Consider the following 23,013-nt stretch of genomic DNA (forward strand, 5'->3'; position numbering starts at 1 on the left):
CAAATAGCTTGCCTTTTTCTCATTTTCAAACCTTATACACTCTATATCTTTTTTTCCCCAATGCTGGGGAAAAAAGACAGAATCTGGGGTCTCGCACACACTACACAAGCACTCCACCACGAAGCTAAGTCAACCAGCCCTAACTTACCCCACTTTTTGCTTCTTGCCTTTGTTTTCCAAGCTAATAGGTGTCATTGTCATGTCCCTGATTTTATAGAGCTGGCTGTTTTTAAAGTTTTACTGCTAAGCAGGTTGTTGTTAATCACAGATTTCTGTTTTTCTGTAGACTCCCTTCATAGGGTTAAGGAGCTGCCCTTCCAGTTCTAGTTTATTAAGTTTGTCAGTGGATTTTGATTTTTCTTGCTATTGCATATTTATTAACTGTGCTAATTACGTGTCTTTTTCTCTTTTGTCTCTTGGATTAAGATGAGATAAGTCTTTGTGGGTTTTGGTGACAAGAAGATTCATATGGGCAGGTAAACTGGTCTCAAATAAACTGTGAGGAGAAAAAAGTTCCCCCTCTTCAATCAACCCCTGTCACTATCAGTCACTCATACAACAGTAATTATCCATTGCTTCTGCTCTGGAATGAAAATCTCAAAATATGGAGGCAGTTTTGAAGGACTGGGTAATAAGTTCAAGGCTAAAAAGCTTTTGAAATTCATCCTAGGAAAAAAATCAGAGCTACGTCACAGTCACTGGAGTGTGAAATTTGGAGGGCTTAAAGGAATGGAGGAGAGCCCACAGACAGCACCCCTCCCCAGTCATCTTAAATACTAGCTGAACAGTCCTGGACTGGTAGTAACAAGCACACACAATTTCTCAGTAAGAATTGAAGTACACACTGGAAGCTGGAGTAGAGGTGATCCTGGTTGGTTACAAGGCAAAGAATGGGAATTTCATGGAGAGCAGAACTGTCAAGTAATGAAATTATATATTTAACTTAGCTAAAGAGATTTCTAACAAAGTGATGGAGATGTGACATGGTTCCCTTTGACTACGTGTGGCAAAATGTAAGAAGAAAGAAGTAAGTAATAAAAACACAGAATGGTTGAGAAAAAAATTAAATTAGAAAGGCTTGGAAAATATGCAGCCCACTTTTATAGAATGAGAAGGCATGCTATTAAAATTGTGGCCAAATAGCTACTTGATAAAGAGCCATCTACACAGAATCTGGAAACTATTGCTCAACACAATAGAAGAAACTGGTACCATGTTTTGTCTTAGTCCACTCAAGGTGCTGTCACAAACTATCATAAAGTGAGTACCTTGAAAGGTATTTCTTACAGTGCTGGAAGCTCAGAAGTTCAACATTAAGGCAGCAACAGCAGCTTTGGTGTCTAGTAAAAATCCATTTTTTTTTTTATAGTCAATACCTTTTAGCTATGTCCTTACATGATGGCAGGCTCCAGCTAACTCTCTGTGATCATACCCTATAAGGACATTAATCCCAGATGTGCAGATTGCATCCTCATGACATAACTACCTCCTAAAGACCCTGCCTGCTAATACCATTAATTTGAAGGTTAGGATCTCAAACTCTGATTTGAAGAAGGACACATATGTTTACACCATATCCGTATGATGTGTATTCATTGCACATTGGCTCTGTCTAGTCACTAATCTCTGCCATATGAACACACCCACAAGAAGGAAGTCAGCATAAGAAAAGGCTACAGAACCCAGGCTTGAACTCGCTGATCAAGTGTCAGAGGGCACTGAAACCAAGTAAGAGACAGTCTAATAAACAAGAGGACATAGTTGTGTTGGATTGTTGGACTGAAGTGCTACTTGTTGAAAATTCATTCTTACTAATCTGCAAGCATTTACCATAGCTTGGGCAGCATGTTCAATAAACATGTACCACCCGTCCAAGCAGATAGACTTCTATAAGAACTCTGATTTTCTAAAATGTTTTAACTATGTCTCCAACTCAATCACATCTCTCTTTTCCTACGTGTTTCCTTTCCTTCAACTACTTCCAAAACCTTTAGCTGCCAATTTTAACCAGCAGTTTCCAAGACTGTTCTTTCAACATCTTCAGAACTCCAAACAAAACCTGTGACCACCAGCCCTCGGGCTTGTAGCAACCCCATAATAAAGCTCCAAGAGCCCAGCAGGTTTGGGAAGTCAGGAAGTGCTGGAAATGCCTATCAGAAGCACAGGCCTTTGGAGATAAGACTGATACTGCACTTTTGCAATGACCCTCTATTGAATCCAGAATAATTCTAAGTATGTGGAGTACAGCCCACAAACCCTGGATGGTACTTTTGCTAGATTCTTTTTCCAGCTAGGCCCTGTGGTTGACTCTGGCTACCAGAAAGGCAATTCTAGGGTAGAATTTTTACGGCAATTCTTTATCAAATGAGGGCAGACAGTTGGCATTTGTCCTTTACACTTTAGTCCTCTTCCTCCCTTCTGTGTCAGAGGACAAGTGGTGGTTATTATTGCCTTAGCAAACAGCTATTTGGTAATATAACAGAATCCTTTGAATGTTCCAATATAAGAGGACTATAATTATATAGTTATATATTACATTGGTTATATAATTACATATAATTAATTATATCATCCTGTCTTCTTGTGTCATCTCCCTTCATAGCTTTACAGTAATTTGTTAGCTGGCACAGAAAGTAATGATTTTCACTGTGTTATTTTCATGTATCACTATATAGTGTATGTATCCATGCCTCCATTCTCCCTCTTGGTGATCACCTCCTTCCTGTGAGAAGGTTTGCTCCTTCTACTTTTGTGTCACATAGATTCCATGACCCTCTATTGTTCTTGTATTTCCGAGATACAAACTGAAATGCTGGTGAGAACAATGACATGTGGGTTTCTATTCAAACTACTTTGAAGCAGGATATGGAACAGGATTTTCATTGTGCCAATCCCTCTAGTTTTCTTTGTTTCAAAGTATTCTCTTAAGTAATTAAATTACCCAAAGAGAACCACATTTTTCTAAACAGTATCTGGTGCAATTGGGCATCATGAAGACATGTGCAGATAAGAGATGGCTTCTCTCCTGGGAGCACAGAGGAACCACCTTCCAATGGCATGCTGCTCAGTCGTTCAAACTCTGACTGTCTAGCCTGGTCCATGGATAACTGTACTGAAAGATATGAGCAGGCCCCAACCTATCGTTCCTTTATTATAAACCATAGAAAGGCTAATTATAAGTTCTTCTTCAACTTCCATATTTACAATGATAGGAAGAAAGAAAAAATTTATGGCAGCTACTAAAATGGAACACTTTTGCAGCTTCAATGCAAAAATAGCTTGGTTGTCCAAAGATTCTATTTCTTCAGGGTGTAAGCCTTGGTCAATAGACTTTGAAGATTAACCTTCTCAATGTAGACAAATGCCTTCATTCTCTGCTAATGGAGCAGGGTGGGGTCTACCTTTTTGTAGAATCTAGAATTATGTTAGACTTGAGTACAAGAATAATGGCAGGCTTATACAGTCAAAGGGGATATAACTTTTTAAATGATGTTTATGATGAGTTTGTAATAAATAATGGCAGGCTTATATAGTCAAAAGTGACATGAAGAGTTTATAATAACACAGAAAGTTCTTGTGTCACCATGTTAAGTGAAAAAATTTCATGACACAAAACAGTGTCTTCTATATAAACCTCAATGATGGAGAACAGTGGTTCTCAACCTGTGGGTCACTACTCCTTTAGTAAACTATCTCCAGTAATATTTACATTATGATTCATAAGAGTAGCAAGATTAGTAGCCACAAAAATAATTTTATGGTTAGAGTCACCACACCATGAGGAACTGGATTGAAGGGTCACAGCACTAGGAAGGCTGAGAAGCACTGATATAGATAGAACATAACTGATAGAGGGACTAAGTAGGCATAACTTCCCTCAATAGATAGGTTTTGTTCTTTTTTTAATTTTGGAAATGATTTAGTCATCTAGTATTTTTATATTAAATAAAAAGGTTTTTTTGGAGATGTATCTAGTAGCATCCTTACAGGTCTATGAGGTCTTTTTCTAGTTTTTCTGTTCATAGAGACATCTAATAGAGTGTGCCCCCACTTCCACTTGGCCTAATGCATTTAGCCATTAAGATAAACTTATTTGTGTCTTTTCTTTGACAAATGGTGCATTTTAGATTTCAGGAGGTTTCTGTGAGTGAGTTAATGTTGAAAAGAGAAATGGCAAAAGCACCAGACAGAAGAAAGAGGACTGATGGGGCTGAGTGGGAGAGAGGTGTTTACTGCCTATCTCAATGGCTCGTCAACATCAAGCTGGGTGAAATGAGCCAGGCACAGAGAGACAAATACTGCATACATACACTTATGTGTGGAATCTAAACAAACAGAAACAGAATGATGACTTCCAGAGTCTGTGATGAGATGATGGAAAGATAATGGTCAGACAGAAAGAATAAGTTCAAGAAAATAGCACTGGATAACTGTAAAATGATGATGTACTATATAGTTGAAATGTGCTAAGAGTAGATTTTAAAAATAATTATGTGAAGTAAAACAAATGTTGATTAGCTAGTTTTGACCATTCCTTGGCATATACAAATATAAAATGCAAATATAAAAATTATTATATGAAATAATACAAATGTTGAGTAGCTTGTTTTGTCCATTCCTTGCCATATACAAATATAAAACAATAGCTGGGTGTGGTGGCACACACCTTTAATCCGAGAACTTGACAAGCAGAGGTAGTAGGCAGATCTCTTGTGAGTTTGAGACAGCCTGGTCTACAAAGTGAGTATAGGTCAGCCAGAGCGCTGAGAGTTCTGTTATACAGTGAAATATTGTCTCTAAAATCACACACACACACACACACACTTTTGGTTAAATTTTTAAAATTTAAGACATCAAATCTATCAACAGTGTAGGGCAGCACTCACTGAAGAAAGTGATGACTTTTCAAACCCTACAAGCAAAGGTGATCCTGGCAATCCCAGCTGTTCAGGAGGCTGATGCAGGAGGATTTAAGTACAAGGCCACTCTAGGCAACTTAGTGAGACTCTTATCTCAAAATAAAAAAGCACTCCAAAAAAAGAGGGCTGTGGCTGCAGCTCAGTGACAGAGTACTTGCCTAGCATGTGCAAGCAAAACAAACAAAACTTAATGTACAATATTATAAGTCCATGAACACTTTTCAAACATGCTTTTTAGTCAAAAAAGCAAAGTAACTTCTATGCAATGAGTGGGATAAAGCTTAGCTATGAGGCAGTAGGAAAATCCCAGAGTAGAGTGTAAGAGCTACAAATCAGCCCTCCTTCCCAAAATGCAACCTGTCCCCACAATGCATTTCTTCTCTTATTCACAGCATTTAATGTGGCATGGCATTGTGGCTACAGCCCTTAGCTGTGACCACTATTTCATACCTTTCTGTGCATCTAAGACCCGTCCCGAAATTTCATGTTTTTCCTAGTATTCCAATAAAACAACCAACTTCTCAAATGTTGAAAAACACCTAGAGGCACAGTCTCTAAGTTCCCTTTTGCTCTTGTTCCTCCCCCACGGCCCCTACGCACACAGAGGTGCATAGAGCTGGATCTCAGTTCACAAATACAAATCCTTTATTCTGAGTGATTAGTGAGAGACCTATGCAGAACCAATCATGCCGTCTTTCCTAGGAATCTGAAGCTGAGATCCACAGTTACCCGTGCTTTGAAGTAGGAACATGTAATCAAGGGTGGAGACGATACACGTTGGGCACATTTGAGGATACGTATGCTGAGGTTGACAGCCAGCATGCTTCTCAACACACGGCAGTGCATGGATATGCACAGAAAACAAGTCACATCTCCCAGAGCCGCACCTGCTACCCAGAACCTAATTATCTGCTTACCAGAAACCTCCTTTAGGCTGGGGTTAATCCACATGGGCCCCAGTTGTGGAGTTCCATGTTTCTCCCACTGGAACACCACAGGGAAGCTCATGACCATCTCGGCCTTCTCTTCCCAAATCCCCTTCACTGTCCCACCAGTCCCTTGAGAAAGGAAAGCTCGAAGGAGGAAGCACTCATCCAGCCCGCATACCTCAGGTCTGCCAATGCTTCTGCGCACCCGTGCTCCAACCCCCTCTGGCTGCTCCCGGCTGAGCACTGAGAGAGTAACCTTTTTAGAGGACGCCATCTTGGAGTTTATAAAGAAAGTTCTGGTGTTGAGCTGTAGAGGATGGAGGGAAAAGAAGAAAATACAACAACAAAAGAGATCACAATGGATGAAATATCTACACATTATAAGCTAAGGATATTAACATTAGGTTGGCCTCAAGTCCTAACAGTGGCAGTTTATTGAGAACTGACTAGAAACAGGGCCTAGATTAAGTGATGTATAAAAACACAGTGGTGGAGAACATGTATTGGTATTTATAAGGTACCTGGAACCCCATTATTAGCAGTTGCCTCTTGGAATCCTGCAGTCATCTTGCCCAAAGGTTAGCAATAGCAACTCTTTGGAAGAATTTAATAGGGATATCTAAAGAGCATGCTGTATGCTTTCCTTCAGTGGCATACATATCTTGACTTCCTCACACCGTGCACATACCCTTCAGCAGCCACTCCATGAGGTGAGGTAGACGATGGAAGTGAGGGTTTTTTTTTTTTGGTGACACTGGAAGCAAAGGGAAAAAAACTAGAGGTATGTGACTCTCACCAGAGTATGACGATACTGACATAGAAGATCTTCAGGGGCCACTAAACTCAAATACCCATCTATCTCTAAAGCCCATGACCATTTTTTACAAATTCATCTCTTAATAATACTAAGCATGTTTACAATGCAGTTTCTTATCATGGCAACCCCTCATTCCCCTTCCTACTCCTTTCAGACCCCCGCACCACATCTCATTCCCAACATAATCTTGTATTTTCCATAGCCTACTAAGGCCAAGTGGTGCTGTCCTTATATGTATGGGTGGTGGGTCATCTGCTGAAGCATGGGCATCCTAATAGGGGTCACTTCCTTAAAGAGAACTGATACTCCCTACTCCAGCAGCTTCCAACTGCCCAAGTTCCTCAGTTACGGGGTGGTACTTCATGGAACTTTCTCCCATCTGTGTTGGAATTCTGACTGGCTTAATTTTATGTAGGTCTTGTGCAGGTAACTTTTTAGGCACGGAATCTTTGAACTTCCTAATAAAGTCCTCTAAAGCACAGACGAACCATGTATGAACTACCCCAGGCAATGGAACTCATGATTCAGGAACAACCCATAGACTAAATGTATTATTCAAAAGTCTTCTGTTATTGATCGAAGCCTAAGTCCTACCCACAAATACAATCAACCTCCTTTCTAACTTCAGGTGTTTGCAGACAAGTAGTAATCCCGAGCCCCTGATCTGATCACCACATGAACTCTAACCAACCCTTCAAAGATTCCTTACTGTAACCAAGAGAAGCACTGTAACAACATGCAGATTCGGGAACTGTACACCTTAGATTTATATTTCCAGGATTTATGATTCCAGGATGCCATCACTTGGGATGCTCTGTGTCTCAGCTTTTCTATCTATAAAATGGGATTAAGAAATATCTACCTCAAAGGATGTAAATAGGGCTTTGGGAAAGTGAACTGCTGTTCTTTATAGGTACTCAAGATAGGAGCACCTCCGGTCTGTGAAGGCAGATCCTGAAATGGATCCTCTGAAGCAGACAAACAATATGTATCTATTGGGCCATGAAATGCGGGGCACAGAAATGAATTTCTGAGTGCAGTCCCGTAATCATCCACACATAAGCAACTAGTAAGTAGTTTTGCCTCCACCTAATTTTTCTGGCCTCCTCCAGACTCCCACATTTAGGCCCTATACACAGGAGCAAGAATGAAGCAGTTAGCTAATTGCAGTGTGTTGCCAGGAGAAAGCCAAGCTATCATCATCCCTTTTGCCAAATTTTGGTGGCTATTTAAGCATTTCCCTCCCTCGGCTCCCCTTGGAGCCTGTAGAGGGCTGGGAAAGACAGCATCAAGAAAACTGGCACGGTCATCCCTCCCACCCCCAACAAACACACACGCACACCACTCTCGCGGGGGCTGAGATCCCCAGGCCACTCACTCGGCAGTAGCGCAGGCCCAGGAGGGAGGCCACGGCCGGCGGTGCCTAGAAGACTCCACAGCCGCAGGGACACAGCGCAGGGAGGACAGGTTTGCAGAGCGCCTGCTGTCAGTCAGCGTGACTCAGCGCTTTGTTGCGGGCCTCCAGGAGGCAGGAGTCTCTAGGTCTCAGGGGCCTTGGACCCGGGTGACACACCCTTTATTTACCGTGGGTTTGGATTCTCTGACTCCGCCCTATGCCTCTCTGGATCTGCCTTTTGAGCATTAGCCCAAAAAGTGATGCGCACCCCGGGCCTCTTGGGGGCGCGCTGCCCGCCTCCCAGGAATGTGTGGGACACTCTGGTGCCCTGCAGCCCCTTAGAAACTCCTGGAAAACCTGCTGTCTCTCAAGTCATCTTGTCACCCAACGCTTTAGCTGCATGAGCGAGAATGTTTCCTAACCACTTATCCTGTTTGGGAGAGTGACTCAACCTCTCTGTTCATTGTCAGGTCCCCAGTGAAATGAGCCTGGTGAAGATGACAGGATCAAGGTTGTAAGGTCGTAAAGAGAATATAAAATGAGCCTGTCTCCTCACAGGTACTACACGGTTGTCTCTCATAAATAAATATGCTTCTTGCTGCTTGCCAATGAGAATGGGGCAGAGGCAGAGCAGGCGCTCAAGAGCCAAAGCGTCTCTGTTCCTGCTGAAAGGGAAGGCACACTCTAAAAGGGAAACATAGAATTAAGAGCTTGAATTTTGTTGGGATTCAAGAGAAGGCCTTGGAGAGTTGCCCTCAGGAGGCTTTGAGGGTGTGTACACAGCCAGGAAGCAATTTAGTTTTCTTAAGACTTTTAATCAGAGGACAGGCTACCATACGCAATGTTCTTTAAACACCAGGAAGTTCATTGTCTTTTCTTGGAAAAACAGTGAACATGATGCCTCTAAAACGAGCCTGGGAAACTGTCCGAAAAGGAATAAATGGTAAATGTCTTTTTCCTTTCCAGCTATGTGGGTCTTCGTGGAGACTGCTCCTCTTCGCTTTTGTAGCCAGAAGGCGAGCATAGACAACGCCTGCTGAGTGTGGTTCCGTTTTAATAAAAAGTTTATTATGGATAATGAAATTTGAATTAATAAGATTATCTTGTAAATTCATGCAGTGTTCACCTATCATGAAATAGTCTTCCTTTGACTTTATATTTCAGCTGATATTTTTGAGGCATGGTTCCACATATCCCAGGCTAGCCTTAACACCCTAGACAGTCAAGGACAACTTTGAACTTCTGATTCTCCTTCCCACAGTTGCCAAGTGTTAGGATTACAGTGAAGCATTCCACACCCAGTTTTATATGGTGCTAGAGACTGAAGCCAGGGCTTTGTGCATGCTAGGCAAGTCATCTACCAGCTGAGCTCTAGCCCCAGCCCCTTCAACCCCAAAATGTGAAAAAGCATTCTTACCTTTCAGACTACATGCAAATAGATACGGGCTGTATATCCATTTGGGTTGCATGCATAGTTTGCAGATTCCTGCTGTAAAAGAATAGGGAAGCATAAGAACAAAGGCTTTTCCCTGCTGCTCAACTGGGCAGAACACACTAAAATGGGAACAGTACAGAGGAAACTAGCATGGCCTTTGTACAAGGATGTCATGCAAATTCATAAACTTGCTCTCCCCCCTTCTCCCCTCAATTCATGGCCACAATTGAGTGTATCTAATCTTTTCTTGAATTGGCTATCTGTCTTCCTTAATGCCCATACCCAAATCTATATTTAAAAATGCATTCACAATAAGTTCTGTTTTTTAACTCTTTTCCCTGAGCTTTTATATCAGTGGGGCTCGAACTGACTCTTCCTACCTTCAGTGATTCAAGACCAATTGAGATTATGCATCAAACTGCCATGGACTAATAAGGTACTGGTACTTACCATTTGTAATTATCTTTGAAACGGTTTCCACATAAAACAGAAGTATGAACACCCTGCCTGGCACGTTGCAGACCATATAAATAAATTGTTGCCGGGAAGTGGTGGTGCACGCTTTAATCCCAGCACTTGGGAGGCAGAGGCAGGTGGATTTCTGAGTTCAAGGCCACTCTGGTCTACAGAGTGAGTTACAGGACAGCCAGGGCTACACAGAGAAACCCTGTGTTGAGAAAAAGAAAGAAAGAAAGAGAGAGAGAGAGAGAGAGAGAGAGAGAGAGAGAGAGAGAGAGAGAGAGAGAATAAATTGTCTTGTATTCCCTCAACCAGTCCAACATTCAACCAGGCGCCTGGGCTTGAAGTGCAAGCTTTGCCCTCACACTTTGAACACAAAAGCCTGTGGATTCTGAGTTCTAATGTCTCTCAGTGCATCCAAACCTCCCCATTCTGAAGGTCTCTATCCATCTTCCGCAATCACCACCCACTTCCCCTGCCTTCAGATTCAGCACTGGCCAAACCATGTCTCAAGTGTCAGGCAAATAGAAAACAAATGCCTGGAACCCTCAGTGGCTTCTCACTGGCTGAGTAGAAAGTTCTTTGATGTCTTTGAACTGTCCTCATTCCTTAACCTGCTTGTGTGGCAGTGGGGAGGGGTGAGCACACATGCACACCTGTCTCTTGTTAGTTTGCTGTGCCTGTCTAGAACTTTCTTTGCTTCACTTCACTTCACCTTTTGGCTCTTAGTTTCTATGTCATGCTGTCTGGACAACCTAGGTTAATTATTTCCTCAAGTCTAGGAGGACTTTTGACCTGGAAATCACCTATATATTGTTCTCTAAGGCCATTTTTCAACTTGTGGAAGATCCCAATTTCCTACAATAGGCTTAACAGTAGTTTCTACCTGACAAGTTCGTTCTGAACTATGACTCTGACACTCCATTAATATGCCATTTATGCCTCTTACTCTTGGGTCTGTGTAGAGCTTGTGGTTACCATGACCAAGTCAATGTGCCGTTTCTGAGGGAGCTCTAAAATGACCTGGCAGGTGCCACATCCTGTTTCATGGAAAACAGCTGCTCCTTAAGCGTGATGTCACCATTTTGCAAGAAGCTCATGTTCTATAAAGAAGAAGCCTTGGAGGGATACATACCATGAAAAGAATGAAGCACAAAACACAAACCACCTTGAAAATGGATCTTCTAGCCCCAGCTGTACCAGCCAAAGACAAATGGATACAACCTGAACACACATGCAAGTGTTCCTTCCAACTTCTTGATCCACAAAATTCTAAGTAAAGTGAAGTGTCTTCAAGCTATACCATTTCAGTGTAGTTTATTTTAAAAAGGGAACATGAAAAAAAAGTTTTCATGTCATAGGAGAAAAGACATAGATTTTCAAAATGTTCCAGGCTAGTGACAAACTGTGCACTATGTCTATTTAATTAATCACCAAGACAACCAGCCATTAATCAAAACAAACTATTATTACACTGGGATCTAGAGGATAATGCTTACATCCTCCTACTGGCCATAGCAGATGTCTCCAAAGCACAGATGTGCCGGCAAAATGGCTCCTAGGTTACAAATAGCATACCACGATAAAAGAATTTCAGAGAGAATGGCAATGGCATTGGTGATATTTCAGCAAACACTGTTTTGGATATTTCTCTGGAATTCTAAGTGTGTTCCACCTCTACATCCAGAGAAGGCGATGACAGGTCTCAGAGTAAAAGACAAGAGCAGGCGCGCGAGTAGTTATGGCAGAGCAGAGAAATTCTGCTGTGGGTCTTTCAGAGGAGAGAAGGAGAGGGAGAGGGAGAGGGAGAGGGAGAGGGAGAGGGAGAGGGAGAGGGAGAGGGAGAGGGAGAGGGAGAGGGAGAGGGAGAGGGAGAGGGAGAGGGAGAGGGAGACGGAGAGGGAGAGGGAGAGGGAGAGGGAGAGGGAGAGGGAGAGGGAGAGGGAGAGGGAGAGGGAGAGGGAGAGGGGAGACAGAGAAACAGAGAACACTTCTCAAAATTTAGAAGGCTAAAATGGAAATACAGTGGTGGGAGAGGGATGAAATTTTACAAATCGAGTAGAGGCCATACAGAGCTCCACTGTGAAAGCCTTACACTGTGAAAGCTTAGGGGTGAGAAATGTACCCTGTACATTTGAACTCAGAGCCTTCTTCAAGTCATCATTTGCAATGAGATGAGGATGTGGAGCAGGCAGCTGAATATGTGACCATCAATCACCTTTAGAATCCTGAGCAACACAAAAGAAACCTTTATGCTGACATGGCAAAGAGCAAAGCCTTTCTTAAATGACCTCACAACTATAATCTTTAAAGACACCCATATTGTCAACATGTATTTGTCTGTATCCACCCCACCTGTGTGTGTGTGTGTGTGTGTGTGTGTGTGTGTGTGTGTGTGGCTAGCAAGGCTCTGGCAGGCTTTACCCGTCTCCCGTTCCCCTCTGTCTTGCAAAAAGAAAAAAAAAAAAGTTAAACAACATTTCTAAAGCTAATCACCAAAGTCTATTCTCTTATTTATCCACTTCTTCCTCCTCAGGCTGACTGCCAAGGCCCAGCTATCAAAGTATTAAAGTCCAGGAATCAAAAGCCCCCTTTGGCTCACCTAATTAACATGTCCAATTAAAATCAATCACCTCATCCTAACACAGGGTTTCCCTTTGTACATTTATAAACTGCCATTTTTCTATAGGCCATGTCTGTCTCCTCTCTATCCAGAGGCAGTCCTTTGTCCTCTGGGACAAACACCCCTCCCCCCTCTCCCTGTTCTCTGCCCCTTCTATTCCTGTCTTTGTCTCTTATTCCCTGCCCTCTGTCCCTCTGGGGCAAATAAATCTCTTTTGTGTTGAGAACTTGGTCTTTCGGGTCCTGAGCCAATAATGATATCTAACAGTTTCAGGTCCTCAAACTCACTATGCAGCCAAGGATGGCTTTGAATTCTGATCCTTCTGAGTACAGAGATCACAGTCTTGTAACAGCATGGGGCTTTGTATATGCAACAAGCACTCTCCCAAATGAGCAACAAACCCTAGTCTTTTATTCAATATCTTGATTTTCATCTTTATAATACTGAATGTCTTTCTAAATGTATTATTTCATACAAGTGTGTGGTCACCTTAAACATGCCATCGCTTTGTAGTTATTTTCCTTTTTAAGTCATCAACTCGAATGTTCTTGTTTGTGAATTTTGATAAATTGCTTTCCAGGGAAATATAACTGCTATTCATTAAAGAGCCAATATCTCTGGAATATTCCATATTAGAAATTCAGACTCAATAACACAGAAAATCACTTGGCTCCAAATCAAAAACTAATTATTTCACATATATAAGCGCCAGCATTTTGTTGTGCAGTTGAAGATATTCAGTTACATCCAGAAAAGGTGGGTACATAACACTCCCACCTCCTCCTGGTTGAGAATGTCTTTCGCAGATGTTCTAACCCAGAAGCTATAGTTATTATGTTCCTTTCTGCCTTCTCTTTGGGGCTCTGGCAAAAATCCCAGAAAACAGCAATTTAGGACCCTGTCTTTGGAGCCTCAAAACATTCCTAGAATCCACCACAAGCAAAAGATTCTTGGCCCTGAAAGGCTGATTCATGTCAGGACTAGAGAAGCAGGAAAATGCAGGTGACTGATTCCTCTAATACTTATTTAATTACCCTGATAACATTTCTCAGCTTTCAAGTTTTGTAAAGCGCATCTTCTAACCAAAAGAAAGCTTGTGGACCATGGCATTGAAGCAAATTTAATTTTAATTAAAATCTAATTTAATTTAAATCTAATTTAATTCAAATATAATTTTAATAATTTTTAACAAATATTAAGTCAGCCGAGCTGCTTATGAATGGCAACTTACCTTGAAGGTACCATTAGCAAGAACAACAATAATGTGATTGATGGGCAAATAGAATCATGACAAATTCTGTGTCAAGAGAATGTTAGTTGTATGATATTGGGGTGTGGTGTATAGGTGTTGTGACTTCTTTTAACATCTCTTGATGCTATTTTTGTGATAAGATTTTGTTTAACAAGTATTAAAAATAAAATGGAAGAGAAAACTGGAAAGTATCCATAAAGTTACTCCTTTGTGACTGCGTTCTTTGTTCCCAGCTTTAGTACACAGTTCAATATCTGTGCAATACAGCTGCAAATCCAAGTCCAAGCGATAAGATCACTCCTTCAGCTAGCAGGATTCCTGTATGACATGATTTAGCAAATTTTTGTTTGTGAAAAAAAACCCAGATAGTGAACACCTGAGATTTTATAGGCATAAGTTGGTCATAATTGCTCACCTCTGCCATTACATAGGAAAATCAATCACCCTCAACAATACACAAATACACAATTGCTCTATTCTGGTTTTCTTTTGAGAAAACAGGTGGGGCTGACTCATTTTTCTGACTGTTTCTAGACTTCAAATCCTTACATTCCGTCAAAGAACTGGGGGAAACATGACTGAACGTCACCAGCTTTTTAAAAGTAAAGGCATCATAGGTATTTTAAAAGTTTAGAACAAAGTGAGATAACAGGCCTTTATTCAAACACTCCACACACCCATCTCTTTTCACAAGGAACAAGGTTATTTTTTTGCCACTGAACTCAAGATTTGGTAAGTAAGCATCTTTGGGAGAGGCGATGTATTCATCTTAATTTCCAGTGAGTTGAACCATCCAGGTCAGATCCCAACTTCTAAGTAGGTTGTTTTAATAGCAAAACAAACCAAAAAACCCAAAACAACAAACAAACAAAACAAAAACAAACAAACAAACAAACAAACAATCCCATGTACCAGGCAATGGAGTAATACTCCCAAGAAACACCTGACCATACCAGAAAGCTTGGGCAATAAGAAACTTGTTAGGGCCCTTGTAGATTTACACTTTTGTCAATAGCAATTATGCATTATGTCATAAGAGAACGAATACTACTGGAGAGGGGGAGGAGAGGAGAAAAGAGTAAGAACGACTGGGCATGCTGGGTCATGGTCCCCCAGGTATTGAACTGGGTGGTCAAGAGGAGGCTCATTAGTAACAGGCCATGTTGAAGCAACTCAGGCAAGTGAGGCAATGAGCTAAGCAGATTTCTGGGACAGTTACTCATTAGAGGATAGAGTCAATGCAAAGGCCATGGGGCAGATGGTTCTCAGTGAATAGCAAATAGGCCAGTCTTAGAAGTTAGTAAAATGAGATAGGGTACTGAGACAATATAAGAGGAATCCCAGGGAACCATAAGATGGCAAGCATTGATGGATTCAGAATAGAGAATGATGAGATTTGACTGACATCTTGTTCATCAATTCATTCCGTACTTTCCGGAATGTAACCTAGGCTCTTGTGCATACTAGGCCATGAATTCTACCACCTAACTACACCCTGTATCAGTAGTGGAGTTTTGCAACAGTCTTTTATATAGCCTAGGCTGGCCTGGAATTCTCAATGTAGCCAAGCTGATGCTGAATTGGTGAGAGATAAGTCCAGTTTAGACCAAGAAGTAGCAGCAGAGATATTGAAAAGTGATCAATTTTTGGACACATTTAGAATGGTTCATAAAAAATTGAGCCCTGAGTTTGTAAGGAAACAAGGAGTCCATCTTGGTTGGTCTGATCTAGTGGACAGACAGAGCTATTATTAACTGAGGAGGGGAAGACTATAGGAGGGGTTAGTTGGAGGAAGTAACCAGAAAGTCTGCTTTCAACATGTTAAATGTGACATATTCAGTAGATATCCCAAATAGAGATAGACACATTAGCCATGGAATAGGGGTTTCTGGAATCCAGGGAGACTTGGCTAACATAACCATATTTAAATAATAAGTTAGAGATAGATGATTCTTCCTAGCTGGTTAGCATTCATAACAGTAGAAGGCAATGTGCAGGTTACTGCAGGAGAATGCTATCAGTGTTCTTACCAAGATGTGGGCTTATGTCTTATAAGGCAAACCTTCTAGGCAACATATGCCGCTGCTAAACATCTGTTTATACCCATAAATTAGTGTTTCTCTTAATCTGGGTCAGAGAAATTTCTTCTTGCAGTGGGTGACAGTCAATGTAGAGGTTCATAAGAACTGCTCAATGTGCTGAGAATAAATACGTTTGCAGAGCTCAGCCCTATAATGGGACAGCTATGCTCTATATTACTCCTTGCAAGAACCAGAGAGCAGCCCTGAAGAGGGGCCAGAGATCCTGAGAGCCAGGGGATGAAGATGAGGACCATGAAACCCTGTCTTCCAGAAGTGGCATGGCTGTTGCAATCATGAACTCCAAGAAGCTGTGACCCCTACACATAAACAAAAGTAGAAGTGGGGGCTACTTGGGGGGAAAGGAGTCAGCAAGAGTAGGAGAAGGAAGAGAGGGGTGGGCATGGTAAAATATATTACATGCTTGTATAAAATTATCAAAAGGTTAAAAATAAAACATAAGTCAAATAAAAAGTTTAGAGACAGGGTCTCACTATGTAGCCCTGGCTGGCCTCAAACTGCTATTTAGACCAAGGTGGTCTTGACCTTGAAGAGTTCCACCTGTTTCTACTTCCCTAGTAGTTGAAAATGATAGAGGCCAGCCATTAACCTGAAGGATCCTCTTTCTTTCTCTCCTTCCCTCCCTCCCTTCCTCCCTCCCTCTCTATCTTTCTCTCTCTCTTCTTGCTCTTTCTCCATACTTCCCTCCTTCCTTTTTATTCTCTTTCTTGTCTCTTCTCCCTCTTTCCCCTTCCCTTCTCCCTTTCTTTGCTTCATTTGTAGTGGATTCAAGACTACATGTGTAAGGGAACAAGCCTCTTCACATCATGAAGTCAAATCCCATGGTGTGCCCCTTTGACTGTTGCTTGCTAAAGGCTTGAACAACAACAAAATCTGTCCAGAAAATCCCAAAGGGTCTCACCTGCCAAAGGACATAATAAAGACTATAATTTGAGTCAATTAAATCATGTAATTGAAATCAAAAGTTAGGAGTTAACTGAAACTATGGACATTACAGAGCCAAAGAAAGTTTCAGGAGAAATAGCAGGGGAAGAGAATCACTAGAAGAAGGAAATAAATCTGTGGCATTTTTACTTAGAGGAAACCACTCCTCCTTGCTGCCTTTGAATGGCACACCAATGGGGTGTGGAAATCCCGGGAGATTGTACCTAGGTGTTTCCATGGCAATACCACCCCTTCCTTCCCCTCCTCTAAGTTATTCTTATTCTATCATGTTAGCACATATAAGCCATGAAGAAAATATGAATTGCCATATGGAAAGAAGTGCAGAATTAAATCACTTTACCAGGTTGTTAGGTCTGAGCTCTCTGTCCTGTCCTATCTACAGCCTCTCTCCTGTCCTATCTACAGCCTCTACCAGAATGATCAGCACGCGGCAGGCTCTCAATATGTGAACAACTTAAAGAGTAGCAGCAATGCTAATCATACCTCTGCTCAAAAGAATGCTTGTGGAAATGCAGGGATTTAGTCTCCATTGCTCACACAAGGCATCATCGTATGATCATATCATACATGCTTATAGACACATTAACATACCCACCAGTTAATAAACCAATGCAATATGTTAATGCACCCTGAAAGATTGATTTTCTTGTTCCTTACAGCTGAGCCTAAAATATGGCATCAGAGTTGCTGGAGGGATATCTCAGAGGTTCAGGGCACTGGCTGCTCTTTTGGAGGACCCAGGTTTGATCCCCAGCACCCACGTAGTAACTCATAACTGTCTGTAACTCCAGAGCTAAGGTATTTGACACCCTTTTCTGGCCTCTGAGGGCACTGTATGCATGTGCTGCACAGACAGGCACTCAGGGAAAAAAATCTATGCACATAAAATAATAAGTAATAACAATAGTGATATGTTTTTAATGCTGTTAAATTTATTGTACATGACCAGCCGTCATGACCAGAGAAAATAGTGGATGAGAATAGCCAAATACCAAGATGTGGTCATTACCAATAAAAACTGACAGTCACACTTTTTCTTGGTGATATTGCTGCAGCATGTATTAGCAAACCCAGTCTTGTTCCCATTTTTAGACCCATTTCTTTGACATAAATTAACTCATTTCCTGTAGGCTAAGGCATGGCCCAGATGGTAGAATTTCTGCTGGTCTTTGAATTCTTCCAGTGTTCTGATCGCAGGCTTGAGTATGGCAGTGGAAGAGGTGTTTGTAGATCCAGGTCCCACCAGCCACTGTTTCCATCCAGGAACCACAGCTCGTTTCTTTAGCAAGGTTTGGTCTCAGAAGAAGAGGGCGTGCTTGGCTGGCTGGCTGACTCCAGTTTTTAACCATTTTCAGAGGGAGACATTATATTGGGTTCCATATTTACGGACTATTGCAAACATGGATTTGTGCACCTTCGGGGGTGTAGTTCTTATTCTCGGGCCTCTCTTTGTCCAAGTGCCGGTTTGAAGTTTTCATTGCTTATTCTCTGTGCCCTTTAGCATTACCTAATGATTTCCTGACTCTGGCCACTGTGCGAGAAGTCAGCGTCAGAAGTCGGGTTTCACCAAGATATTTTCTTGTCCTTTCCAGCACAAAGCTCTAGAAACAAAGGCAGGGTTATCACATGTCCCCAAGAGCTGCCTGGGAAAAGCAGGAGCTGCAGTTATCAGTATTAGAGCCCTTTCTGAAATATGCTTTTGTCCCCGTGTTCACTGTATTCAATCACATCAACAAGTGTTGGCTAAGTGTTGAGCGTGGTTTCCTGTGGGATTGTGTAAGGCTCTGCAGGACAATAAATGCTTTGGGGGCACTGAGTCGTACAGCCATTTCTGACCCAACAGCCAGAAAAAATGTGACACAATTCACTGCTGCTGAAGAGAGGACAGCCCAAGGTTGAGTTCTTGCAGGAGCAGCTTCACCGTGGTGGACCCCAGGGAGACAGAACTAGCCCAAATGGTGCGTTTAAGTGGCCTGCGACTATGCGGCATCGTATCTTACAGATTAGGTTCAGACACAGATGTTATGGGGCCTGGAGGTTTTAAATTTTGGAAAGTCCATCTCAGGGAAAAAAAAAAAAAACCTCACAAAATTATGAATACAAAATGCAAAAAGGAAAAGGGGGCATGGGATAGGGATTTTCTAAGGTGGGGGAAAGGGGAAAGGGGATGGCATCTGAAGTGTAAATAAAATATCTAATAAAAAATGAAAAAAAATATGAATACAGAGGTGTTAGGCTGACCCTGGGACTTGAAAGGGAGCTTGTAATTTGGGGACCAGAGGCTTAAATTGCTACAGTTTCACTATGAATTCTTCACCTTGCTCAAACTCTCACTCTGAGAGTCTGCCTGAAGGGTGCCTAGCACAGCCAGCTGGATGTAGCTGTGCGCTCTTTCCTCTGCTGACTTTCTCCACTCGCTTCTTTCTGTGCTGCCCTGGCAATGACATTTCTCGTTGTCTCTGTAACTGCTCACAAAACAAACAAACAAACAACAAGAATAAAAACAAGAGCTTTTAGATGTACCTTCCTTTCTTTATCTTTTTATCATGCTTTTTTCAGCTACACGTATTTGGTTTTCTGTTCCTGAACTCTCCGTAAACCAGAAATCAAGAATGTTCATGATGGAAAGAGAGATGTGGGAGACAAACGGTACATTTGGTTCCCACGGACATAGAATTAGAGTTCTTGCTTAGCTAAGAGGATTTCACTGGACTTTTAAAAAACTACTGCAAACAAATCATGCTTTCTGTCAGTTCTCAAGAGTCCCCAGAGTCAGCTGCACTCTTTACATTTTTAATTTACTCTTTGACAAGTTTACACACAGATGTAAAATACTTTTCATCAGGTGTTTCTTTAGTTCAGCTCCTGTTTCCTCTCACTCCCTTGGAATCTGCTCTTCCTCTGAACAAGTCTCCTTTCTACTGTGTTTTTACCTACGGAGTTTACTTAAGGTTGCTTGCATGAGTGTGGGTACCAGGTTCTTTACTACAGCAGTTTATTAGCGAAGAGTATGCTTTCTAAGCAGCTGCAGGAGTTCATCATACTATTGGACCATGAACCACCCTTAGAGTTACTTCCATGTATGTGTTTGGATAAATATTCATGGTGGTACAGGTACACTATCCAGAGGGGCTGATTCAACCTGATTTGAAGGTTAACTAGTCCTCAAGAGAGCTGGTAACAAACTTAAGGAACAGGTGGTTGTTGACTTGAGAATACATAAAGAGTTTGGAGGTGGGACATGAGAAAGAAAAAAATTATCTTTGAGGCACACATCATTGTCTTCTGTCTTCTGACTTCGCTGTGGTCTATTTTTCAATGTAACTATAGAGTGGCGTGTCGAAGCCTCATCTCCTATGGTGCTGGGCAGGGCACTGCCATTTTCTCACGACTTCTCAAAACCCTTCAAGGCAGTTATTGTTTTTACTCCATTTACAGATGAGGAAACTGAGGTTTAGCAGAGTTAGGTAATATGTCAGGTTGCAGAGAGACAGAGAAAGATTTGAACCTATCCATATGTGATACTCTTGTCTATACCAATCTACATTCTTCTGCTAAACAACTAATAATGCTAAATAATGTGTGATAGATGCTAAGCCAATGCTAGCTGATATATTTAACACTTTTTCCTTTTCTGATGAATATGCCTAGAGGGAGTGGTGGTGGGAGGGGAGGAAGGCCAAAAGGAAGAGGTTGCTCAAAATAAGAAAAGGTGGCTTAGAAATCCTCTAGGAGGCACAGAAGGTGAATCTTATGTGCAAAGCCAATGATCTCCCACAGAAGTAGCACTGGAATTTTCTCTTGGTGAGAATAAAGTTTGCCTTGTTTTCATAAGCTTATCTCAGAGCAGTCAGCGTTTGGTCTTCCAAAATGCCAAGGATGTGAGTGTTGACATTAGTTTTTCTGTCTATCTTGTGCCAAGATCAACTGTAACACTTTGACCTGCACAGTATCGTGTGAAATAGGGACTTGTTGGGTCTACAGAGCTGAAAGCCGGCACCAGCTTTGTTCAGCCACTGTGCCTGATTCTGAATTGTACTTCTTGTTCTCGCTTAAAACTTACCCTTGTATTATGTTCAGTTGTTTAGCAGAAGAATAAACAGGGCCAACTTTGGGCAAATATTTGACTATTTAAGTTGTCACAGGACTCTCCAATCTCTTTTTCAGACCCCTGCCCAATCTTTATTTAGAGTACCTCCTTTCTCCTGACTAGTCTTCCTGCATGTCTAATACATTTATCACTTTAATATTTTAGCACCAATCAATCAAAATCTATAGCTAAATGACATGTAAAAGAAGACAATAAAACAAGAAAAGGGTAAGAAAGTGCTGCCTCAGCTCTCCTTTTAAAGAACAAAGCCTTAAAAACCACCTTGAACTATTCAGAGAAGAGGTTTCCGATGCCAGAGCTACTGACTGGGCCCATTTAAATGCATCTCATCTCCTGTCTCCAGCTCCCATCTTCTTTCCTACCTGCCATTTACTCCCACTTTTAAGGCTGCATATTTTTAGCACTATTCAAAATATGCATTATAATTCACCTACAGTGTCTGTGTTTCTGGAGCCAGGGATAAAATACAGGGCCTTGTACATGATTGACAAGCATCTTTACTTTCGTGCTGTACCCTACACATGCCTGGAGTTTTACTATCTAACACTGTATTGAGGCATCCTGCTGAATGATTATTTCCAAGTCACATCTTTCTTAGAGTTCCTTGCACAGGTCATATTAGACCCATATTTATACCTAGTTCCCTCAACAGTGTGCCTTATTAAGCTGGAAGTAGTTTTGGTTGAACATAGAGATGACTCTCATATGTGAGTCTCTCTGCATTTCTCTGTCTGCCTCTCTGCCTCTCTGCCTCTCTCTCTCTCTCTCTCTCTCTCTCTCTCTCTCTCTCTCTCTCTCTCTCTCTCTCTGACTCTCTCTGTGTGTCTCTCTTTGTGTGTGTCTGTGTGTGTGTCTGTGTGTGTCTGTGTGTCTGTGTGTCTTCCTCTCTTTGATATAGGATCTGTGTAGTCTTGGCTGGGCTGGACCTCAGAATGTAGACCAGGCTGGCCTTGGATTCATAAAGATTCTCCTGCCTCTGCTTCCTGAGTACTGGGACTAAAGGCATGTGCCACCATGCCCAGTTATTTCTGAATATGTCCAGTGCCATAGTATGAACTCATCTAAGGCAAGACAGCCAACGCTAGCTCCCTGGGCTATTAATTAGATCACTGCTTTGTAGTTTTAGCAAAGTTGCTCAGGATGTTAGGGTTCAGTATATTATTAGTAAAAAGTTACCCCAAGCATTTCCACGCTATGGCTGCTTCCTTCTGTTTAGGTTAGAGTCTTCTCAGGTTTAGATCCCACAGTAGCCATGCTGTTTTCTGTCACTGGTATCTTGGTCAAGAATGTAGACTTCAGAGCTGAGTGACCAGAAGTCAAACACCAACTGCAACACATTAGCAGTGTGACTTATTAGCAGGTGTTCTAGACAGTTCTGAAAATCATCTACAATAGCTGTACTTTCAGTTTCAAATGAGTGTTGGGTTTTTTTCTTTGTTTGTTGTTTTGTTTTTGTTTTTCAAGACAGGGTTACTCTGTGTGGCCTTGGCTGTCCCGGAACTCACTCTGTAGGCCAGACTGGCCTCAAACTCACAGAGATCCGCTTACCTCTGTCTCCTGAGTACTAGGATTAAAGGGCTTGCAAAAACTGACTGAAGTTTCTGATTGAGTCTCTCTTGTCAGTGAGCTTCTGGCTTCCCAATTCACACTGCAGGCATTTTTATACCCTGAGATAAACAATAGTAACCTCTGTTGGAAATGGTTGCTCTTTTAGCTATTCTGGAAGACGTTAAATTTTTGTGGAGTTTTCTTGTTTGTTTGTTTGTTTAGGGGTGGGGCGGAGTTTTTCTGTGTAGCCTTGACCATCCTGGAACTTACTCTGTAGGCCAGGCTGGCCTTAAACTCACAGAGATCAACCTGCCTCTGCCTCCGGAGTGCTGGGATTAAAGGCACGCACCACCACTGTCCAGCCAAACTGAATTTTTAAATACTTTTCATTACTTGCAGTTTTTTTTTTTTCTTCTTTCTGTTACAGAGCCTAGGGAGGGGGAGGTCTGATTCAGGGCAAGGATTTTTGGAGGGCACTTG

The 23,013-nt window shown here is 41.8% G+C and overlaps 2 protein-coding genes and 1 non-coding gene across 3 annotated transcripts in view; 2 read left to right on the forward strand and 1 right to left on the reverse strand.

Moving 5' to 3' along the window:
- The window catches only part of Pir (pirin), a 92,204-nt gene extending 83,957 nt beyond the window's left edge, over positions 1–8,247 (reverse strand). Inside the window, exons 1-2 of the mRNA XM_034485414.2 lie at positions 8,044–8,247; positions 6,027–6,155 (exon numbers count right to left, since the gene is read on the reverse strand). Coding sequence (XP_034341305.1) covers positions 6,027–6,122 — 96 coding nt within the window. The 5' untranslated portion in view covers positions 6,123–6,155; positions 8,044–8,247. The remainder of the gene's footprint in view (positions 1–6,026; positions 6,156–8,043) is intronic.
- A 1,345-nt stretch (positions 8,248–9,592) lies between these two features.
- LOC117695563 (U6 spliceosomal RNA) lies at positions 9,593–9,699 on the forward strand. Its single transcript, XR_004604622.1, has one exon. It is a non-coding gene; the product is annotated as a U6 spliceosomal RNA (small nuclear RNA).
- Positions 9,700–18,697: 8,998 nt separating this feature from the next.
- Bmx (BMX non-receptor tyrosine kinase) overlaps positions 18,698–23,013 on the forward strand; it is a 55,953-nt gene continuing 51,637 nt past the window's right edge. The window contains exon 1 of the mRNA XM_034485389.2: positions 18,698–18,832. Within this exon, the coding sequence (XP_034341280.1) occupies positions 18,830–18,832 (3 nt within the window). The 5' untranslated portion in view covers positions 18,698–18,829. The remainder of the gene's footprint in view (positions 18,833–23,013) is intronic.

The sequence above is a fragment of the Arvicanthis niloticus genome, chromosome X, assembly GCF_011762505.2.
Source record: "Arvicanthis niloticus isolate mArvNil1 chromosome X, mArvNil1.pat.X, whole genome shotgun sequence".
NCBI lineage: Eukaryota > Metazoa > Chordata > Mammalia > Rodentia > Muridae > Arvicanthis > Arvicanthis niloticus.